The following is a 17698-nucleotide window of genomic DNA, read 5'->3' on the forward strand; positions in this document are numbered from 1 at the left end:
CTGAGAAAGGGAGAGATAAGCTCCTCACTGTTAGACCTGAGGATGCTAAAAACTACACTGTCCTGAAGAGTGCTCTTATTGATGGGTTTGGCTTAACCACTGAACAATACAGGTTGTTGTTCAGAGATACCCAACAAGCTCAGACTCAGGACTGGACTGATTTTGTAGATAGTGCTACTAAGGCTCTGGAAGGTTGGTTACTTGGCAGCAAAGTACATGACTATACAGGATTGTACAATTTGATTATGAGGGAGCAGATCCTTAGTAATTGTCAAAACCAGCTTTTGCACCAGCATCTGGTGGACTCAGATCTGGCCTCTCCACCCACAAGAATTGGGTAAGAGGGCAGACAAATGGGTCAGAACCAGGATTAGGCCTAAGAATCAGAGTGGTGACCAAAAGCTGGATAATTCCAAGGCTCAAGAGAAAGGTGGGGATAAATCAAAAGACAAGTCTCCCACAGGGCCCCAAAACTCCAAGGATGGGGGTGGGTCCCAAAACACTTCCTCTAACCCAAATAAACCTTATTACCATGCCTGTAAGCAGACTGGCCACTGGAAGACTGATAGCAGGTGCCCAAAGAATAACAATAAGGAAAATATTCCTCCAAGTAATGCTCCAACACTTCCTGTTACTGTTAGTAGTAATCCCCTAGGTGGTGGGAGCACCCCCAAGAATTTGACTGGGTTTACTTTTGGAACTCATGTGGACTCTGGCCTAACTAGGTCCCCAACTACAGCTACTCTTGTCTGTGAAAATGGCATGGGGTTTGCCAACTTCACTGCTTGCCCAAACACTTTGAGCAAGTACAGACAGGAGCCCCTCATCAATGGTCAAAAAGTTGAGGCCTATAGAGACACAGGGGCTAGTATCACTATGGTGACTGAGAATCTAGTCCCCTCAAGGCAACATTTACCTGGTGCCACATACCAGGTGACTAATATTGATGGAGTGCAGACAAATCATCCCATGGCAGTAGTAAATATCAGCTGGGGAGGTGTCACTGGCCCAAAGAGAGTGGCAATGTCCCCAAACTTGCCTGTAGATTGTCTACTGGGAAATGATTTAGAAATCTCAGCCTGGGCTGAGGTAGACAAAGAAACCCATTCTAAAATGGTAAATCTCCATGGAAAGGTTAGTGGGGCTGTGATGGTCACAGCCCCAATCCAAGACGTCCTTCCTGAACAGGTTGGTAGGACTGTGACAGTCTCAGCCCCATCTCAAGCGGATTCCCTCCGAGAACAGGTTAGCAGGGCTGTGATGGTAACAGCTCATACCCAAACTGAGTCCCTTCCTGAAAAGGTTGGTGGGGCTGTGATGGCCACAGCCCAAACTCAAACAGATTCATGTGTTGTGAAGCCTGAAACCATGGATCACTCCACACAGAGAGCATTGAGGAGGAAGAGAAATCTCCCTCCCACCAGACTTTAGGAAAGGATCAGCCTCCTCAGGGAACTGATCTTACCCCTTGTGAAGAGACTGCCCCAGAGGTAGTCAGGCCTAGCCTGACAGAGCCCCTGATGTCAGTGGGCCCTTCCAAGGTGGGACCCAGTCTGGAACAGGTAACCTGCCACTCTCTATCCTGCCTCATTCAGCCCAGGGCTGCAGAGGTCAAGGAGGTCAGTGGACCCCAAAGGCCCCCCTGTCCAATAAAACACCCTCATCAGCAGATTAGGGGCACCAAAGCTAGCAGCCCTAGCGAGGTGAAAATGTCTAAAACTCCTGAGGGATCTCCCTTACCCCTAGTTAGGAACCTCCCACAGAGGGACACTGTTGGGCACAGCCAAACCTGGGACCCAAAGGCCCCAAACCTGACCTGTCCCTCCAGTAAGCCAACAAAAGGGACCCAGCCTCCAGCTGTAGGCAGCCAGAGGTTGACCCTGAGAGCACAGTGCAACTCAGTCCTGGAAAGAAAGGCACCCATGGTGGATAGTGATTGGAGGAAGTTGAGCCCTACATTAGTGGAGCCTCACTTCAGTACTCCCTCCCAACACCAGCCTTTTACTTTGCCAAAACACACTACAGGTAGTAATTCCCTATGGTGGAGACCCTCTGATACCCCTAGGGTGAGGGATTGCTTAGTGGACCATGAGATAGGGGATAACCATGCCTGTGCAGGTTCCTCCTTATATGGCCACTCAGGCAATATAGGCTTACCTGGTCAAGGATAGCCTTATTTCCTTTCGTTTTGGGGGGGGGGGGGGTTATGTAGGAGGGTGTCAAAAGACATGGCTCTTCCGACAGGCTTATGAGTAACTCCAACTTAAACACATCACTGGCACCCTTCACAGTAGCGCCAAGAAACCAACCCGGTGCACAAGCGCTTTTTAAATCAATTATAACATAACATAACATAACATAACATTGCTAAAGCAATAATTTCGGTCACATTAATTTGTTTTTGCTCCACTGGATTCAAAAGTAAGCAATAGTACAATGGAAGCCACAAAGTTCTTTTACCAATTTGCGGGTAAGAACTTTTATTTAAGCTAAGCAAAGAAACTCTGTTTATTGAGTGGATGTGGTTTCCAACATGGGTGGATAATCAAATGATTCAATATTCTGAAAGTTATCAGACTGTACTTCCAGTTGTCATAGAGATTTGTGATTCACTCTGATGGTGGTTAGATGTTTCCCATGTTCATATCAAGTTTTGTCTTCCACTCCTGATCCAAAAATAGTAAGGGCAATGCTGGGTAGAAGCCTTTGAGTAGCAATAGTGGTCATGCAAGGAATTGCAGATGTGTTAAAATGGGACAGAACTGTTACACTTCTCCAAACACCAGGGGGCAGATTTATGATAACTGGTGCATCCCCAGGGATGCGCCAGTTATTTTGCGCCGCTGCTCCGCCACCCATGGTGCGCCGCATTTACAATGCGGCGCACCATGGGGCAAAAACGGCACAGATGCGTGACGCATCTGTGCCATAAAGGTGGCGCATTGCTGGAGTTGCGTCGCAAGCGCGACGCAGCTCCAGCAAGGCTCGGGGGTGCCCCATCTTTACAATGCTGCGTCAAGACCTACGCCTGCTTCAAGCAGGCGCAGGGTTTTGACGCAGCATTGGCCTGAAAGTGACTGAGTGAAATCTAATAGATTTCACTCAGCCACTTTTGCGAGGCGCACCTGCCCCGGAATGCCCACCCTGCGCCGGAACACCCACAAGTGGCGCAGGGCTTTACAACGTGATGCATCTGCCTAGATGCGTCACGTTGTAAATGGGTCGTAGGGATGCGCCACGTTTACGTCGCAGTTGCGTGACGCAAACGTGGCGCATTCCCAACATAAATCTGCCCCCAGGTATTAGCTACCCTAAAGCAGTTTGGGTGTTTTAGTCTGAAAGGGAAACTAATTAGTAAACTGTTTCGTCAATGAGCGGACAGCTGTAGGGACAATACTCATAGCCTAGCAGATCCGCCTAACTCCTCAGATCTCTGGGTCAAGGTAAGGAATCACATCCGCTTCAAGTCTCTTCCTAAACATTTGATATTTGAACACTAAGTTTTGCTGTCTAATAGGGTCTGAGTCCAACAGAAGAGGTGTATGCCCAAAAGAGTTTCTGAATGACATTCCTTTCTCTTCCTCAAGGGCCTTTTTTACAGTGGGACATGAATGTCACTTTGACAGGTCAATATGCTGACAGAGCAAGGTCTAAAATATGAATATCAGTAGACTGTTAAGTGACTGTAGTGGCACAGCATCCTCCCATGAGGTCACATATCAAGGTTATGGGGATAGAGAGAATAGAAAATGTTTCCTTTCATAGCTAGAGATATCTCTTTTTTTTTAGCCACACAAGTAACTGGACATGTTTACTCTCTGCCTGTACCTCTCTTTAAGTTTCCTATTTCAAAATTTTATTTTGGTTTGCTGTTTTGTTTCACTGTGAACACCAAGGTTACTTGACTGACAATTAGCTACTATAGTTGTGCTAAACGCTAACTTCAAGGCAAAAACTGGTTTATCATGTGGTCCTCCTGTTAAGGGGGAGTGCAAGATCAATCACAGATAATTTTTCAGAGTTTGGCTTCTCTTCACCATAACCATTCAGGTGGATTTCCAACAGGAACTAACACTATACTCTTACTAACTGCTCTTTATTGCTTAACACGTGGATCAAGTGAAAATAGCGTTTCTTCTGTCACATTTTACCTTTAGTCTTCATGCATCTCTTGATGGAGGCTCTATTGTTGTGTAGTTCCTACTAATCTGTGAGATCGGCGTGTTTTTTGGACAACATAAACTTTGAGTGAATTGCCCAAACTGATTCCGGGCACCCTGCAGGATATGTTGGCCTAGAGACCAGGTAGCTCACAGTACCACCATAAGCCCCCCTAACTTTATGAGGGAGCAAATAGTTTCTGGCAACTATTGAACATGACAACCCTAACCCCTCAGGGATTGTGGTAACAGATCAGAACCTTTCGCTCAGTTACTCGTGCTTACTTGTCCTCTGTGAAATATACAGAGAATGAAAAATTTCCTAGCTAATGTAACGAAAAGCTTAAATTCTATTAAGGACTTGGAGGCGAGGATTATGCTATTCTTTCTTCACTTTATTGAATAGCAGCCATTCAAAGTTAAACAAACCACTATTCCCATGAACCATAGGGACTAATAATACACAAAAACAATAGAGTGTCTATGGATAGATAGTCCTCTTCCAATGCACCAATCACAGGGCTTCCAGGAGTGTGTAGTGCTCTCTTCCTCTTCAGTCTCCATCTTTCTTTGCTCTAAGACAGCCAAAGACAGCCAGCCCGAAACCCTCACGAGTCTTGTTTGCCAGCATCGTCTGCGGAAGCAAAGCACAATGTAAGCGACAGCAGTGGCTAAGGTTTAAACCTGCCAGGGACTGAAGATCACAGCACATACTCAATGAGCAGACCACAGAAAACACAAAATCGGAAATCAGTTACTTACCCCAGTACGAGGGCGGGAGAGATAACCACGAAACAGGCACCTTGGGAGGGATAATGCTTGCCTCTGAGTCCTTAATAGAATTGAAACTTTCCGTTCCGTTAGCTAGGACATTTTTCATTCTATGTCAGGGCTGGAGGCGAGGATTATACTAGTCTAAAGCTTGCTCACCACCGATTGTGCCATATCCAGCACTGGTTTAAAATAAAACCGCTTAAAGTTGGAGTCGGAAGACCAATCTGCTGTGTTGAGAATGTCTTCCAGACGAGTTACCAGGGCAAACGCTTTAGAGGCCATGGCCCCTCTGGCAGAATGGGCACCAAAAGCCTGCAGATCAATACTGGCCTTCTGCATCACCCAACGGGCAATCGTGGGGGTCAAGACTGCCTTGTGAGGTTTCTTGAGAGCGATAAGCAACAGGGGCGTAACACAGGCCCACGCAGCCCCCGCGTTGCGGGGGGGCCCGTGCTCCAGGGGGCCCCATTGCTCAGCAGCAAGCAAGCCTCTTTATGAATGAAATGGTGCGCACGCCCGGCCTCTTGCACCATTTAATTAATTAAGAGGCCAGGTGTGCGCACCATTTCATTCATAAAGAGGCTTGCTTGCTGCTTAGCGAGGGGGGGGGGGCCTGGAGCACAGCCCCCACACAACGCGGGGGGGGCAGGGGGGCCAGGGGGGCCAGCCTGTGTTAGTTACCAGGCGCCATAGCTGCCCGGACAGAAGACACCGAGTTTGTTTGTATTTTACTGCACCACAAAAAGACACGTTCTCTTACATATTTGTATATCCAGGGACATCTTAAGAATTTCGGGGGTCCTGGGCCAAACGTATTTCGGGGGCCCCTGTATGGAACAGCTTTGATTTTATCATAACATTTCAGCTCTTAATGCTGTCTTTGGCCAGGTCACTGACAGTGCTCAGGCTAATATTTAGGAATATTCACTTGAGTTTTCAATATTATAACACAGTAGAAGTTCACTCATATTATTACATATATTCTGTTGCATCCTCCCATTTGTAATTATGTGAGGTTCCCTTTTGATATGAAAAGTTTTTTATGTCTGTTGCATGAAACAATAACAAACCTTTCTCTGCCAAATTTGTGTAATAGACTTTCACACATCACCCACATAAACAATGACCTGAAGAAAAACTGTATTTAAAACAATCGGTTTAAGAATTATTCAAGGTCAGCAGGGCTAGACTGTCTGCAGAAGAGTACTGGCTCTTTCAGGGGGCCCCCTAAAATGTTATTTATTTTATTTTATGCGTTTTTGTATAGCGCAGACTTTACCCGAAGGTGTCAGAGTGCTTCACAATAGGAACAGAACTGAAACATGAGGAGAACATTACAGGTGAACAAATTACAAAAACAAACGTTAAGTTACATGAGGCAAAAATGACAATTGTGAGCAAACAAAATACAAGAGGTAGCAAACGATGCATTTCAGGAGGAAAAAGTGACGTGTGCAGGTTACAAACGCGTACAAAGTACAAGTAGAGGTATAGTACTGAAATATATGGCAGACACTCAAAGGCTTATGTATGCAAAAGGCTTATGTTGCCTTACCCCAACCATAAGTCCAACATACATTTATTATCTCTAAAAAAGAGGTTGATCTTCAAAGTTTTTTTTAAGCGGGCTTGCAGAAATGGGTTTCTTTTGGCACTATATTCACATTTATAAAATTACGTCATTCTTCCACCAGCTTAAGCCAATAAGAGGACCACATATTTACTGGCTGGAGGCGCGATGTTTGTGACTTCTAAAACAGGTCTGTTGTAGTTGCCCTCGTGGTCTAATCGTTATGGCGATGGCTGTCAGGCTTGTCCCGTTCTTCGCACTTTTCACAAACCATAACGGCAACCCCTGCCTACTGGAAACTGAAAGCGCTCTATTTTTGTTGTGTTTTTTACATAGTGCCTAATATGTAAACTGTAGTTTACATATTTCCCTTCTCAATGTGTCAGCACTATTTAAATCAACATATTAACGTACACCATCTTTTCCCGATGGGTTTGCATCCTAGGATTCAAATGTTTTATTTATTTTTGTCCTTGATGCTCGGAGAGGCCTTTAGGTTCCCACAAGGTGCTATCTAAAGGAAAGGGCCAGATGCTGGCGTGGCTATGGTGATGAGAAGCCTGGTGCCTACGAGGCTGTGCATTCGTAGTTTGGACAGGAGTATTCAGTATTGATGGGGTTTAGGGTCTGCTGAGATCCCCCCTCTTCAATATTCGCATGTAGCGGACAGGAGGAAGGGGGATTGCACCACCATACCCAACCCAACAGGCCTGCATGACGCAGCAGTTGTTGTTAGTAGGTACATGTGGCAAAGGTGTGGGTGAATTTTTTGGAGAGCCAACTAGAAACTCTGCCTGGGCGGGCATGGGATGAGCGAAATTTGAAGCTTACATGGCGGGGCCAAAAACCAGTTGGTTTAGTGAATTAATGTAATGAAATATACAAGTGGGTTTATGTGTGGGTATTTCTGTGACCAGGGCCGGACTGGCTACCTGGCAGTTTAGAAAGCTGCTGAGCTGGGGGCTGATTTCACTGCAGTGGGGGGTGATTTCGTTCATGGAGACCTGCGTGTGCTTCGAAATAATTAATGCAAAACGCACACGCAGATCATGAACAAAATCACCCCCCAGCTCAGCAGCATTCCAAACTGCCCGGTAGCCAGTCCGACCCTGTCTGTGACATCCGCAGGTCACACGTTTCAATCCTGGAAAAATTGTGGAATTGGTTATTGGTGTACCTGCTTGCTGTAGAGCTGTTCGGAGCACATTTCCCACCCTTCTAAAGTGGCCCAGTGGACTGATGTATATGGCAGGTGAAAGGTTGCAGTCCCAAATTATATGTTTCAGAGAATTCATGCACCTTTTGAAGTGAATTTTGTCTAAGCTTAAAATAACATTGAAAGCTCAGTTAAAAAAAATAAAAAAGTTTCAGGGCTTATTGAGCTTGCTACACAGATGTATGTATAAGTCGTGGGCCACAGGTAGGATCCGAATACGATAGCACTTTAGGTTGATGTGCCCACTGTGTAACTTGCGAATTACAGCCTCAGATACCAGGTAATTTGCCCGAATGCACCTGTTTCTCATGTGCAATATGTGTGTTAGGTCCAATTCGAGGGATCACAGCAATAACAATGCAACACAATTCAAGTAAGGTAGCTCAGTGAGCCGCTAAGTCTGTTGTAAGTCATCTTAATGGGGCCACTTATCTATCAACTAGAAGGAGTTTACCTTTACTAAAACACTATATATGCCTTACACCCCCCTGGAGAAAAGGACAGCTGTGGGTGTGTGGCTGCACTCGTAGAACAGTTGCAAAAAGAACACCTGATGGGCAGAATGCTTACAATCACCCGAGATCTGGGCCTAAATCTCTGGGCCTAAATCCTTAGTTTTTGGCTCCCCATGTCATTCCAGTTTAAACCCAGCCATATGCAAATCAGTCTTGACCCTGCTCCTCATAAGAACAGTCTAGCCCAACTGTCAGGTCATCCCTGCACCGTAAACGGTTTTGGGGTTTCACCCCACATCGGCCAGGCTAGTTTGGCTCCAGTGACTTGGAGAGCAAGGGGCCCTCATCTGGGCATACCCCTCCCACTCAGATTGACACATGCAAAAAGAACAGTTGAAGGACAGAATGCGGAACAATGTCAAACATTCAACCCTGTACAGAGATCTGGGCCTAAAGCCACTGTTTTGGTTTTTTTTTGCTACCCATGCCATTACCAATTTATATGCAAATCAGTCTTGACCCTGTTCCTTGTGGGAACAGTCCAGCCCAAACTGCTAAGCCAGGTTCTCCCTGGACCGGAAACAAGCTTCCTGGGACCAGTTTTAGGGCATCACCCTTCATCAGCCAATCTAGCTTGAATCCAGTGGTGTAGTGAGCACAGGACCCACGTCTAGGCATACCCTTCCCATTTAGAGTGACATATGCAAAAGAAACAATTGCTGGACTGATTTGCATATGGCTGGGTCCAAACTGGGGTGGTGTGGTGAGCAAAAGAAAGATGAATTATTTATTTTGCTTATGTCGCCTTAAGTGGGAAGGGTATGTCCATCCGTGCTTCTGGAGCTCACTACACCACTGGATTCAAGCTAGCCTGCCTGATGAAGCGGGATGCCCTGAAACCAGTCCCAGGATGATTGTTTCCAGTACAGGGAGGATCTGACTTGGCAGTTCGGGCTGGACTGTTCCCACAAGGAACAGGGTTAAGACTGATTTGCATATGGCTGGGTCCAAACTGGGGTGGTGTGGTGAGCAAAAGAATGATGGATTGTAACTGGGGGCAAATGTTTGCATTGTCCAGCATTCCATCCATCAATTGTTTATTTTGCACCGGTGTAGGTATAGCCACATGTGTGAGTACTACAGTGTATGATTGTGTGTGTGGTTGTGTGTGAATATTGCACACTGCGTTACTGTTTGTTACAACAATGCGAATGTGTGTGGCACTGTTAGTCTAGGTGTTACAGTATGCTAGTTTCTGAGCCTATTGCTGTCTGTGTGTCTTTGTGTGTGCCACCCTGTGCCTCCATGTGTGCGTGCCTGTACCACAGTAAGTCTGTGTGTCATTGTGTGTGTCTGTGTGTGACTCTGTTTACCGGTACCTTTCTCTGTGAGGTTAGCATCGTAGAACACTCACATGCATACATGTCCAATGGCAGCTGACCCTGAAGACACTGACAGTTCTTCTGCCCATATCTGTCTACGTGTTTCTGTGCCATTTTGTTCTCTGTGAACCTCTATGTTTGTGTGCCACTATGCGTGTGTCTCTTTGAGCCTGTGTAACACTAGATTGTCTACTTACCACTGTGTGCGTAGGCCTAAGAGTATGAAATGAGCAGTTGAGCACCATATGGCCGCAGCTGCTCCTGCAGTCCTTGGTAGCTTTCGGAGAAAGTGTGTCCAAGTGTCTCTCAGGGTTGTAATGAAGGCATCTGAAGCGCCTGTTACGCTGTGGGTGCAGGTGTCACCCTTCTGAGGTCCCCAGCTATTCAGGGGCCCCATTCAGTCCGAAGCCAATGAATATCTTTGAGACATGACACGGTCAGGAGCCCCTCATCACATTCAGCTGGAGGGCCCGAACATTTTGCTTTACCCCACCAGGGACTATATGCCACATATGTGTCTGCATGTCACTGTATGCATGTATCTGTGTGAATGGGCTGTGGAGCACACACAGTGACCATTATCCCTACAGACATTAGCAGCTCTTTAGTAAACCTGAGTCTTTAAGTCACTGATTCTGTGTACGCCGCTGTTTACATATCTGTGTTTGACGAGCAGTAGAGAAAACTAAGTGACAGCTGTCCCTGAAGACATTGGGAGCTCTTTAGTGTAGCCAGCCCTGTCTGAATCAACAGATGCTTACAGAACATTTTATTTTTATGAGCGTGTCACTGTGTTTCCATGTGTTTGTGTGTCATTCTATGTGTGCATCTGCCACTGCGTGCAGTACTTAATTTGTGAAAAGATAAGTGCACGGGTCCAAAGTTTTTCTTAGGAGCCCGACGCTTCTGAATGCTCAGGTTGCCAAATACCAAGGCAGTCTCATCTTGATTCCACATCTTGTCTCTTTCTTTCATCACCCTACACTACTTCTCTCTTGGTGCCACTCTTGTAGATTTTCCTCCTTCCTCTTGGTTGTAGGGAGGTTTTGCTTTCTCCTTTTGTCAGTTTTCCTCCGTTTTCTCAATTTTCTGCGTTCCTTTCCCTGTTTTTGTTCAAAATCTATTAGTCCAAAATAAATCATGTTCCCCAAAAATGAACACTAGTGTCTACCAGGGGCCCACATTAAAAAATGCCTGTCTGAATGAATGAATTTTATGCATAATTACATAAAATCATTGCAAAACTGCGATACAGTATCAAAGTTAATATTTTATATCTTGTGTACTTCTCATGTACGTTGTCAGTCAAGTTTTTATGGATTTGCGGTTTGGGATTGTCTTTCAAATTTTCAAGTTATTGTCCATTAATGTCAATTTTATTTCAGACCCTTTGATAGTTGTTCTTTAATCTCCAGCCATGGTGTTCCTGAGACAATAGGATCTCTCCTTGGCATTGTTCTGTTTGCTGCCTCAGTTAAATAATCTGCTTTTGACAGTATCGTTACAAATGGCAAAGCTTGTATGTTAAGTGTTTCCCACTTTCTCATTAGAATGTAGAGAAAGACAATATAGAGGCATTTCATTTAAATGTTGGAGGTTTCAAATCTAAATATACTAGATTTCTGGGTGGTAGGGCAAAGTGGTTGGAGGTGGGCCTGGCCGCAAGGGGGCCCTCCATGTGCTCTGCAGGGGGGCCCCCTCAAGTTTCGTTACGCCACTGATAAGCAACTGCCGCTCACCTGGGTAACTCCTCCCACATTTCCTCATAAGCCTTAAGGCAGGCTATGACGCACAGCTTAGGGGAGTCCGGGAAGGCTGTGTACGATTTAGAGGTCGTCCCGCACTTCGTCCGCCTCCGAACTGTGAACGTAACCCCGGAAGGAGAAAAAATCCTGCCCGAAACATACAGGGCTCGAACATCTGAAATGTGCCGGCAGGATATGAGGCAGAGGAGCATAGCCAATTTGGCAGATAACTCCTTTCTGGACAGGAACCTATTCGGCTGTCAGGACAAAAACAAATTGAGACCCTAATTAATGTCCCACAATTGTGAGTAGCGAGGTTCAGGAGGCAACGAGAGACGGATGCCTCAAAGGAGGTGACAAACCAAGGGATGCTCACCCACTGGGGAGCCATCCACCATGGAATAGCCAGCAGAAATGGCAGATCGGAAGGTATTAATGGTTCTATAAGCCAAAGCTTCCTCCGCCAAGGCAGCCAAGAAATTCAGTATAGCAGTCACATCCGCTGCCACAGGATTGAAACCCTGTCGCATACACAAGCGAACCCAGTGTCTCCATGTGGAGCGGTACTGCTTCATTGTACCATCGACCCAGGCCTTGGACATGAATTTCTCAGCCATTCCCGAAAGGCCGGGACCACCCAATGTCCCCTGTAATCCACCACGCCATCAGCGCCAGGGAGACCTGAGCGAAGCGCTGGTGGGGAACTCCGTCGGGACTGAGCAGAAGAGTCAGAAATCAGAGGAGTGGGACTAGAGAATCCCAAGAAAGTTCAAGTAGAACCGGAAACCAGACTTGAGATCTCCAGATCGTCGATATCAGCACTACGTCTGCTCTCTGGTGAGAACCTGGGCTGAGACCCTCGTTAACATGGCGAACGGGGGAAAGGAATACCCGTCTCTGCTCTCCAATCCTGCATGAACGCATCAGTGGCAGTCGCCAGGGGATCCTGTCTCCAGCTGAAAAACCGATGAATCTGGAAGTCCAAGCGGGAAGCGAAAAGGTCCACCGAGAACGGGCCCCGTGGCTCTGAAGGACCGCAGACTCCTGAATGAAGTTTCCACAGGCTCATGTTGCTAAAATGGCACGAGTGGAAATCCGCCACTTGGTTGTCCTGGCCCGGAAGATGCTCTGAAACTGTGTGCCCCCAAGATGGTTGATGTACCGGACGTCCAAAATATTGTCCTAAAAAATGAAATTATTTTATTATTGTGTAAATGATCATGAATTTGTATCTGTATTTTTAAAGTAATTATCTTTTCCATGTGTGTTGTAATGCTGTGAATTGTCTTTTATATGTAGTATACTTTTTATGCCTGCATTGTGTTGGCGAAATGAAGTTTTCTGACTGACTGACTGTCCATCTTCAGGAGAACAGGATCAGACCGAATCCCTGGTCCAGCAGTTAATTGCGAAAGAGCCCGCCAGGAGCTCCAAACAATTGATGTGTTCCTGTGGAGACCACACACCTCTGGTAGTGAACTCTCCACACCGCGCGCCCCAGCCGGATTTGCTGGCGTCGGATTCAAACACAAGATCGGGCGTGGAACCAAAGATCGCCCATCCATTCCAGGCTTCCATATTGGCCACTCACCACTGGAGCTCCCCTCTGGTGTAGGCGGAGAGGGTTACCTTCTGAGAGTAGGATAGACCCTAGCGCAGATGGCGACCTTTGAGGCGCTGGAGGGCCCTGTAATGCAGAGGGCCCGGGAATATAATCTGGATGGAGCCGAGAGAAGCCCCACAATCCGGGCAAGTTGCCAGAGAGACAGGCAAGACTGCTTCAGGGCTCTCCTGATCTCGTAATGGATCTTTGCCAGTTTCCAGGATGGAAAAGGCTGAGGGTGGACTCGATCACGAACCCTAAAAGCACCACCTTCTGAGCCGGTACGAGGGTGGACTTTGCCTCGTTGACCACGAAGCCCAGGCTCTGAAGGAAGAGGTTGACTGCTGTCTGAAGCTGCCGCGATAAGGCTCGGGGACACTGAGCCATCAACAGGATGTCGTCCAGGTACACAATCAAACGCATACCGGACACACACAGACGTTCGATCACTGGCCGAAGGACCGTGGTGAAACACCAAGTTGCGGAAGACAGGCTAAAAGTGAGAGTGCCAAACTTGTACACCTTGTCCCGCCTGGGGAACTGTAGGAAACGCCTGTGAGGGGGGAAGAAGGGGGATCGTAAGGTAGGCACCCTTCAGATCAAGGTGCGCCATCCAGTCGTTCGGTCTGAGGAGGTCGCGCAGAAGATGGATCCCCTCATCTTGAAGTGGCTGTACACGAGCCACCTATTGAACTCTCTCAGATTTATGACCAGATGCTGGGTTCTGTCCGCTTTGTCCAGAAGTAAAGAGGTTGCTAAGAAAACTGCTTGGATGCGGGAGGGACTCCACAATCGCCCCTTAGTCTAGAAGAGAGGAAACCTCTTGGACGACCAGCACGGTCTCTGAGGCCGAGTAGGATAGAGGGCGCGGAGGGACCGGTTTCAAGGGCTCCCCGTGAAACTCTATGTGAAACCCCTGGACAGTCTGCAGAACCCAAGCGTCCCCTGCGACAGAAGTCCAGGCCTGGAAAAAATGTGCCAGATGACCTCCCACTTTTACAATGGAAGAAGGGAGAACACTAACCGGAATTGTTGGAGGCTCCACCGCCTCAGCTGTCTCAGTGTTTCCCTCGACGTCCCCTGGTCGGGTAAAAGTTTCCGAATCTGGCCTGGTCCTGATAGTGTCCTTTGCCCGAGCCTTGCCCCTTGCCCTGATAAGGAAGGCCAGACAAGCGGAAAACCCGAGGGTGGAAGACCTTGCAGATGGAAGATTGGGCCCTGTCTAAGGATGTAAATGTATTAACATATCTGCACAACTCTTTAATAAAGGGCTCTCCGAAGAGACCCCCTTGGGCAACGGAGCCGGCCAAGTCCCCAAGCTTGGGGTCAACCTTAATGAGTAAGCTCCTGCGCCTTTTTGTGGAAATTGCGCAGTTGGCGTTCCCCAGGAAGACCACCGTGCGCTGGGCCCAGGCTTACAGATTCTCAGGAGAGATAAGGGACCCAGACTGTTTGGCCTCCTCAGCCATGTCCAATATCTTCATAGCGGGGTCTAGAACATCGAGGAGCTTGTCCTGGCAAGCACGCCAGGATCTGTCAATACCCCTCTAGGGGTCCTTAACAAATTTTGGGAGAAAAGTGGCCATGCGTGGATCTATCTCCGGGGTAGCTGCCACTTTCCCCTCCAGCAAAGGTCGGGGACACTCCGCCCTTGGACAGTTCCTGGCTGTGGAATCTAACGGCCGGCGGATCCTTCTGGCCACATATTGGGCCTCTTTCTTGGAAGGAGCCCAGTCAGATGACCGGGGATGAAGAATATTGTCAGGGTCAAGCATGTCAGAGCAGAGATTCTGTGAGTTCGAAGCAGGGTTCGGACGTGCAGGGCACCAGGGACGGGATGGACCAGCCTCGTCGTCTGCATCGTCTGTCGCGTTATCCCCTGTGGCCGCCTTGCTGGCTAAGAACGCCTGCTTAAGGCGGATGACAGAGCCCAAGTCCTCCCCAGAATCCCTGGGTCGCTTAGCAGGCGGAGCTGTGAAGACGGGGGTTGTAAATTGGCGGGGGCTCCGCCATCGCTGGGCGAAGGAGCGGGAGGGGCTTGGCACGCCTTGGCTAACTTTTCACAAGCCTGCTCAATGCGGTGAGACAGGCGGTCCTCTAAGGGCGCCATGGCCTGCTCCACCGCCGTATGTATGGAATTGTGCACAGTGTCGTAAAAGTCCTCATCCCACTGGAGGGAAGTGAGGGGATCCTCCTCCCACTGATCATCCTGGTAGGGCTCATCCTGATACCCGTCCATGAGCATGGAAGATGAAGCGCCAGACAGGTAAGTGGGTAATTGACAGAGGGGGTAACCTCAAATAAAGGGAGGCTGGGTGTCAGCCTGAATGCAAAGCGGGCAGTGCTCGCGTTGATACTGGGCAGAACCCTGGGACTGGCAGCCCTGGCAGCCTGCCAAAAAACGTGTCCCACTACAGACTCCCCAGGAAGCATGACAAAGTCCTACTAAATACGGACCCCCGGAGGGCGGGAACCACCGCTATTCAAATACTGCCTAATGGCAGGTACAGACTCGCTAAAGGCACATGCGAGCATTCGCAGGGGCATAAATGATAAACAGCGTTGCTTAAAAGCGGGAAAACAGACCACAGAATGGTGTACTGGCAGGCAGGGGCTCTGATCAGCACTCGTCTCCATTGCAGCAATGTGCGGAATGCACGGAATGTCGGAGACAAACGCCGAACGTGAGAAAGCACACTGGCGCCCTCTGACGGTGGGAGGAGGCGCCGCGAGCCTGCACCACACAAGGAACGGGCGTTAGGGAGAGTGAAGACTCCCACGGCCGAGCGCGAACCGAGTAGCTCACAAATGAAAAAAAAGTACAACGAATCAGCAATACACCAAACACCTGAAGTGCTGAGGGAAAAAACATGCGGCCCGCCTGTGCGCTAAACAAATAATGACGGAGATCACAGCATGAAGCACAAGTGTAGCGAACACTGAGAACCATGAATATAAGTAGAATTCAATGAAATAATAATACTACGGCATAATACCACAGAGAAACAATCAGTGAACAATCCAACAAGCCATAAAGAAAAGGAGACACTTATCTGGCTGCAAGCAGCGAAGAAAGAGGGAGACTGAAAAGGGACTGAGGACTACATACTCCTAGGAGCCCTGTGATTGGTGCATTGGAAGAGGACTATCTATCCATGGACCTCTATTGTTTTTGTGTATTGTTATTCCCTATGGTTAATGGGAATAGTGGTTTGTTTAACTTTGAATGGCTGCTATTCAATAAAGTGAAGAAAGACTAACATAATCCTCGCCTCCGGTCCCGACATATAATACACGGTGGGATGTTTTCACTATATTTATTGAACCAATGTTATTCTTGTATAAAATACATGTGCTGCGATAATCAGTAGGCAGAATCAGATGAAAGTGATTACAAGCACCAAAAGAGTACATAGTAGGTACGGTTCTACCATGGTGCTAAAACAGTTTATATATGAAGGCATATAATACAAGACAGTAATCAGGCGTATTCCTACTATTCAAACCCTACTCTACGTGCACCTAGAGTGTCTGTAGGTGTGCACCTAGAGTATGTGTAGGTGTGAAGCCAAGAATCCCCCCAAGGGACGATCCAACCCCATTGCCTGACGGGAGAGAATGTAGGACCCCGTCTTAGTGTTAAACTGGATACCCCTCACAAGATGTCAGACAGCTGCCCAGTGAAGTCTCATCAAGCATGACCCTCAGTGTCAGCTGAAGTGCTTCTTCTGCTAATCTTTTGGGATGCTCAATATTTATAATAGAAAGTATCCTTGTAACGTGCGTATAGATTAGCAATGTTATGGCTAAGTAGATAGCCCTGTCGCCCTGTAGATGAAGATAGAACGACATTTGTACATTGTGCATAACAGGGCCTTGTACATGGTGTTTGACGCATGGTGATAATGTTATGCGAAGCTAGATGTGTAAATAGAAGTAGTTTCAGAGAAACTAATCCAACATTGTCATGCACGAGAATATGTGCAAAAAGTCAAAGGCAGAAATGTTACTGTACAAAATTAGGACAATGTAAGAAAATATGCAGCTTCGCTACTTGGGCCTAACCCCGGCACATAACACTACGGATTGAATGTGTTTGAATCATGAAAACATCTCCTCTGTAGGATTTGGCAAAAGTTGTTAACATTCAGTTTCTGTGATATCTGCGGCCATTGGATAGAGTGTGCTATAACATTGAACTGGAGACCTGGTGCTGTTTTGCCAGCTGAAGTGAAAGACTTTATTTTTCACGGCATGGTGGCCTCCTAGGTAGAGTTCAAAGAATTTCCCATAGAGACCTTTCAGTTTCAGCCATATGGGCCATTTATTATGCTTTCCTCTATCAATGCTACCACTGCCGGATAAGATTTCTCTGTTCTGTCCAATATATGCATATACTGTTGCAGCATGCATCTCTATGGATGTTCCTTATTTCCTTCGGCTATGTTGCAGATTAAATTCCCAAACTGCTTTGTCATCTCCTCATCAACTAAGGTATGTGATAGAGAAAGGACACAGTGGTAACAGCATTATTAGTAAATATGAATATTAACTACAATTCTTCCTTGTTACAGTCCTGGAGTCCGCCCATGGGGTACATAGAAGGAATGTGCCAGGCAAAGGCTAGCTTTACACTATCGCAAGAAGAAATATGGAGATTTCTCTGTTGGGAGGGTAGGAACAACTTTAGCCTGTCAATGAGAATACGGGAATGATTGTGAAGGGGAAGACTGGATTTGGAGTCAATATCACGATAAATAACAGGAGCAGCAAACCTATTTTTTGTGCCACCT

The 17698-nt window shown here is 47.3% G+C and overlaps 1 protein-coding gene across 1 annotated transcript in view; it reads right to left on the reverse strand.

The window, feature by feature from the left end:
* Nucleotides 1-4664: 4664 nt before the first annotated feature.
* LOC144782917 (uncharacterized) overlaps nt 4665-17698 on the reverse strand; it is a 140324-nt gene continuing 127290 nt past the window's right edge. Inside the window, exon 8 of the mRNA XM_078662160.1 lies at nt 4665-4794. Coding sequence (XP_078518286.1) covers nt 4714-4794 — 81 coding nt within the window. The 3' untranslated portion in view covers nt 4665-4713. The remainder of the gene's footprint in view (nt 4795-17698) is intronic.

Source organism: Lissotriton helveticus, chromosome 9, assembly GCF_964261635.1.
Source record: "Lissotriton helveticus chromosome 9, aLisHel1.1, whole genome shotgun sequence".
Classification (NCBI taxonomy): Eukaryota; Metazoa; Chordata; class Amphibia; order Caudata; family Salamandridae; genus Lissotriton; species Lissotriton helveticus.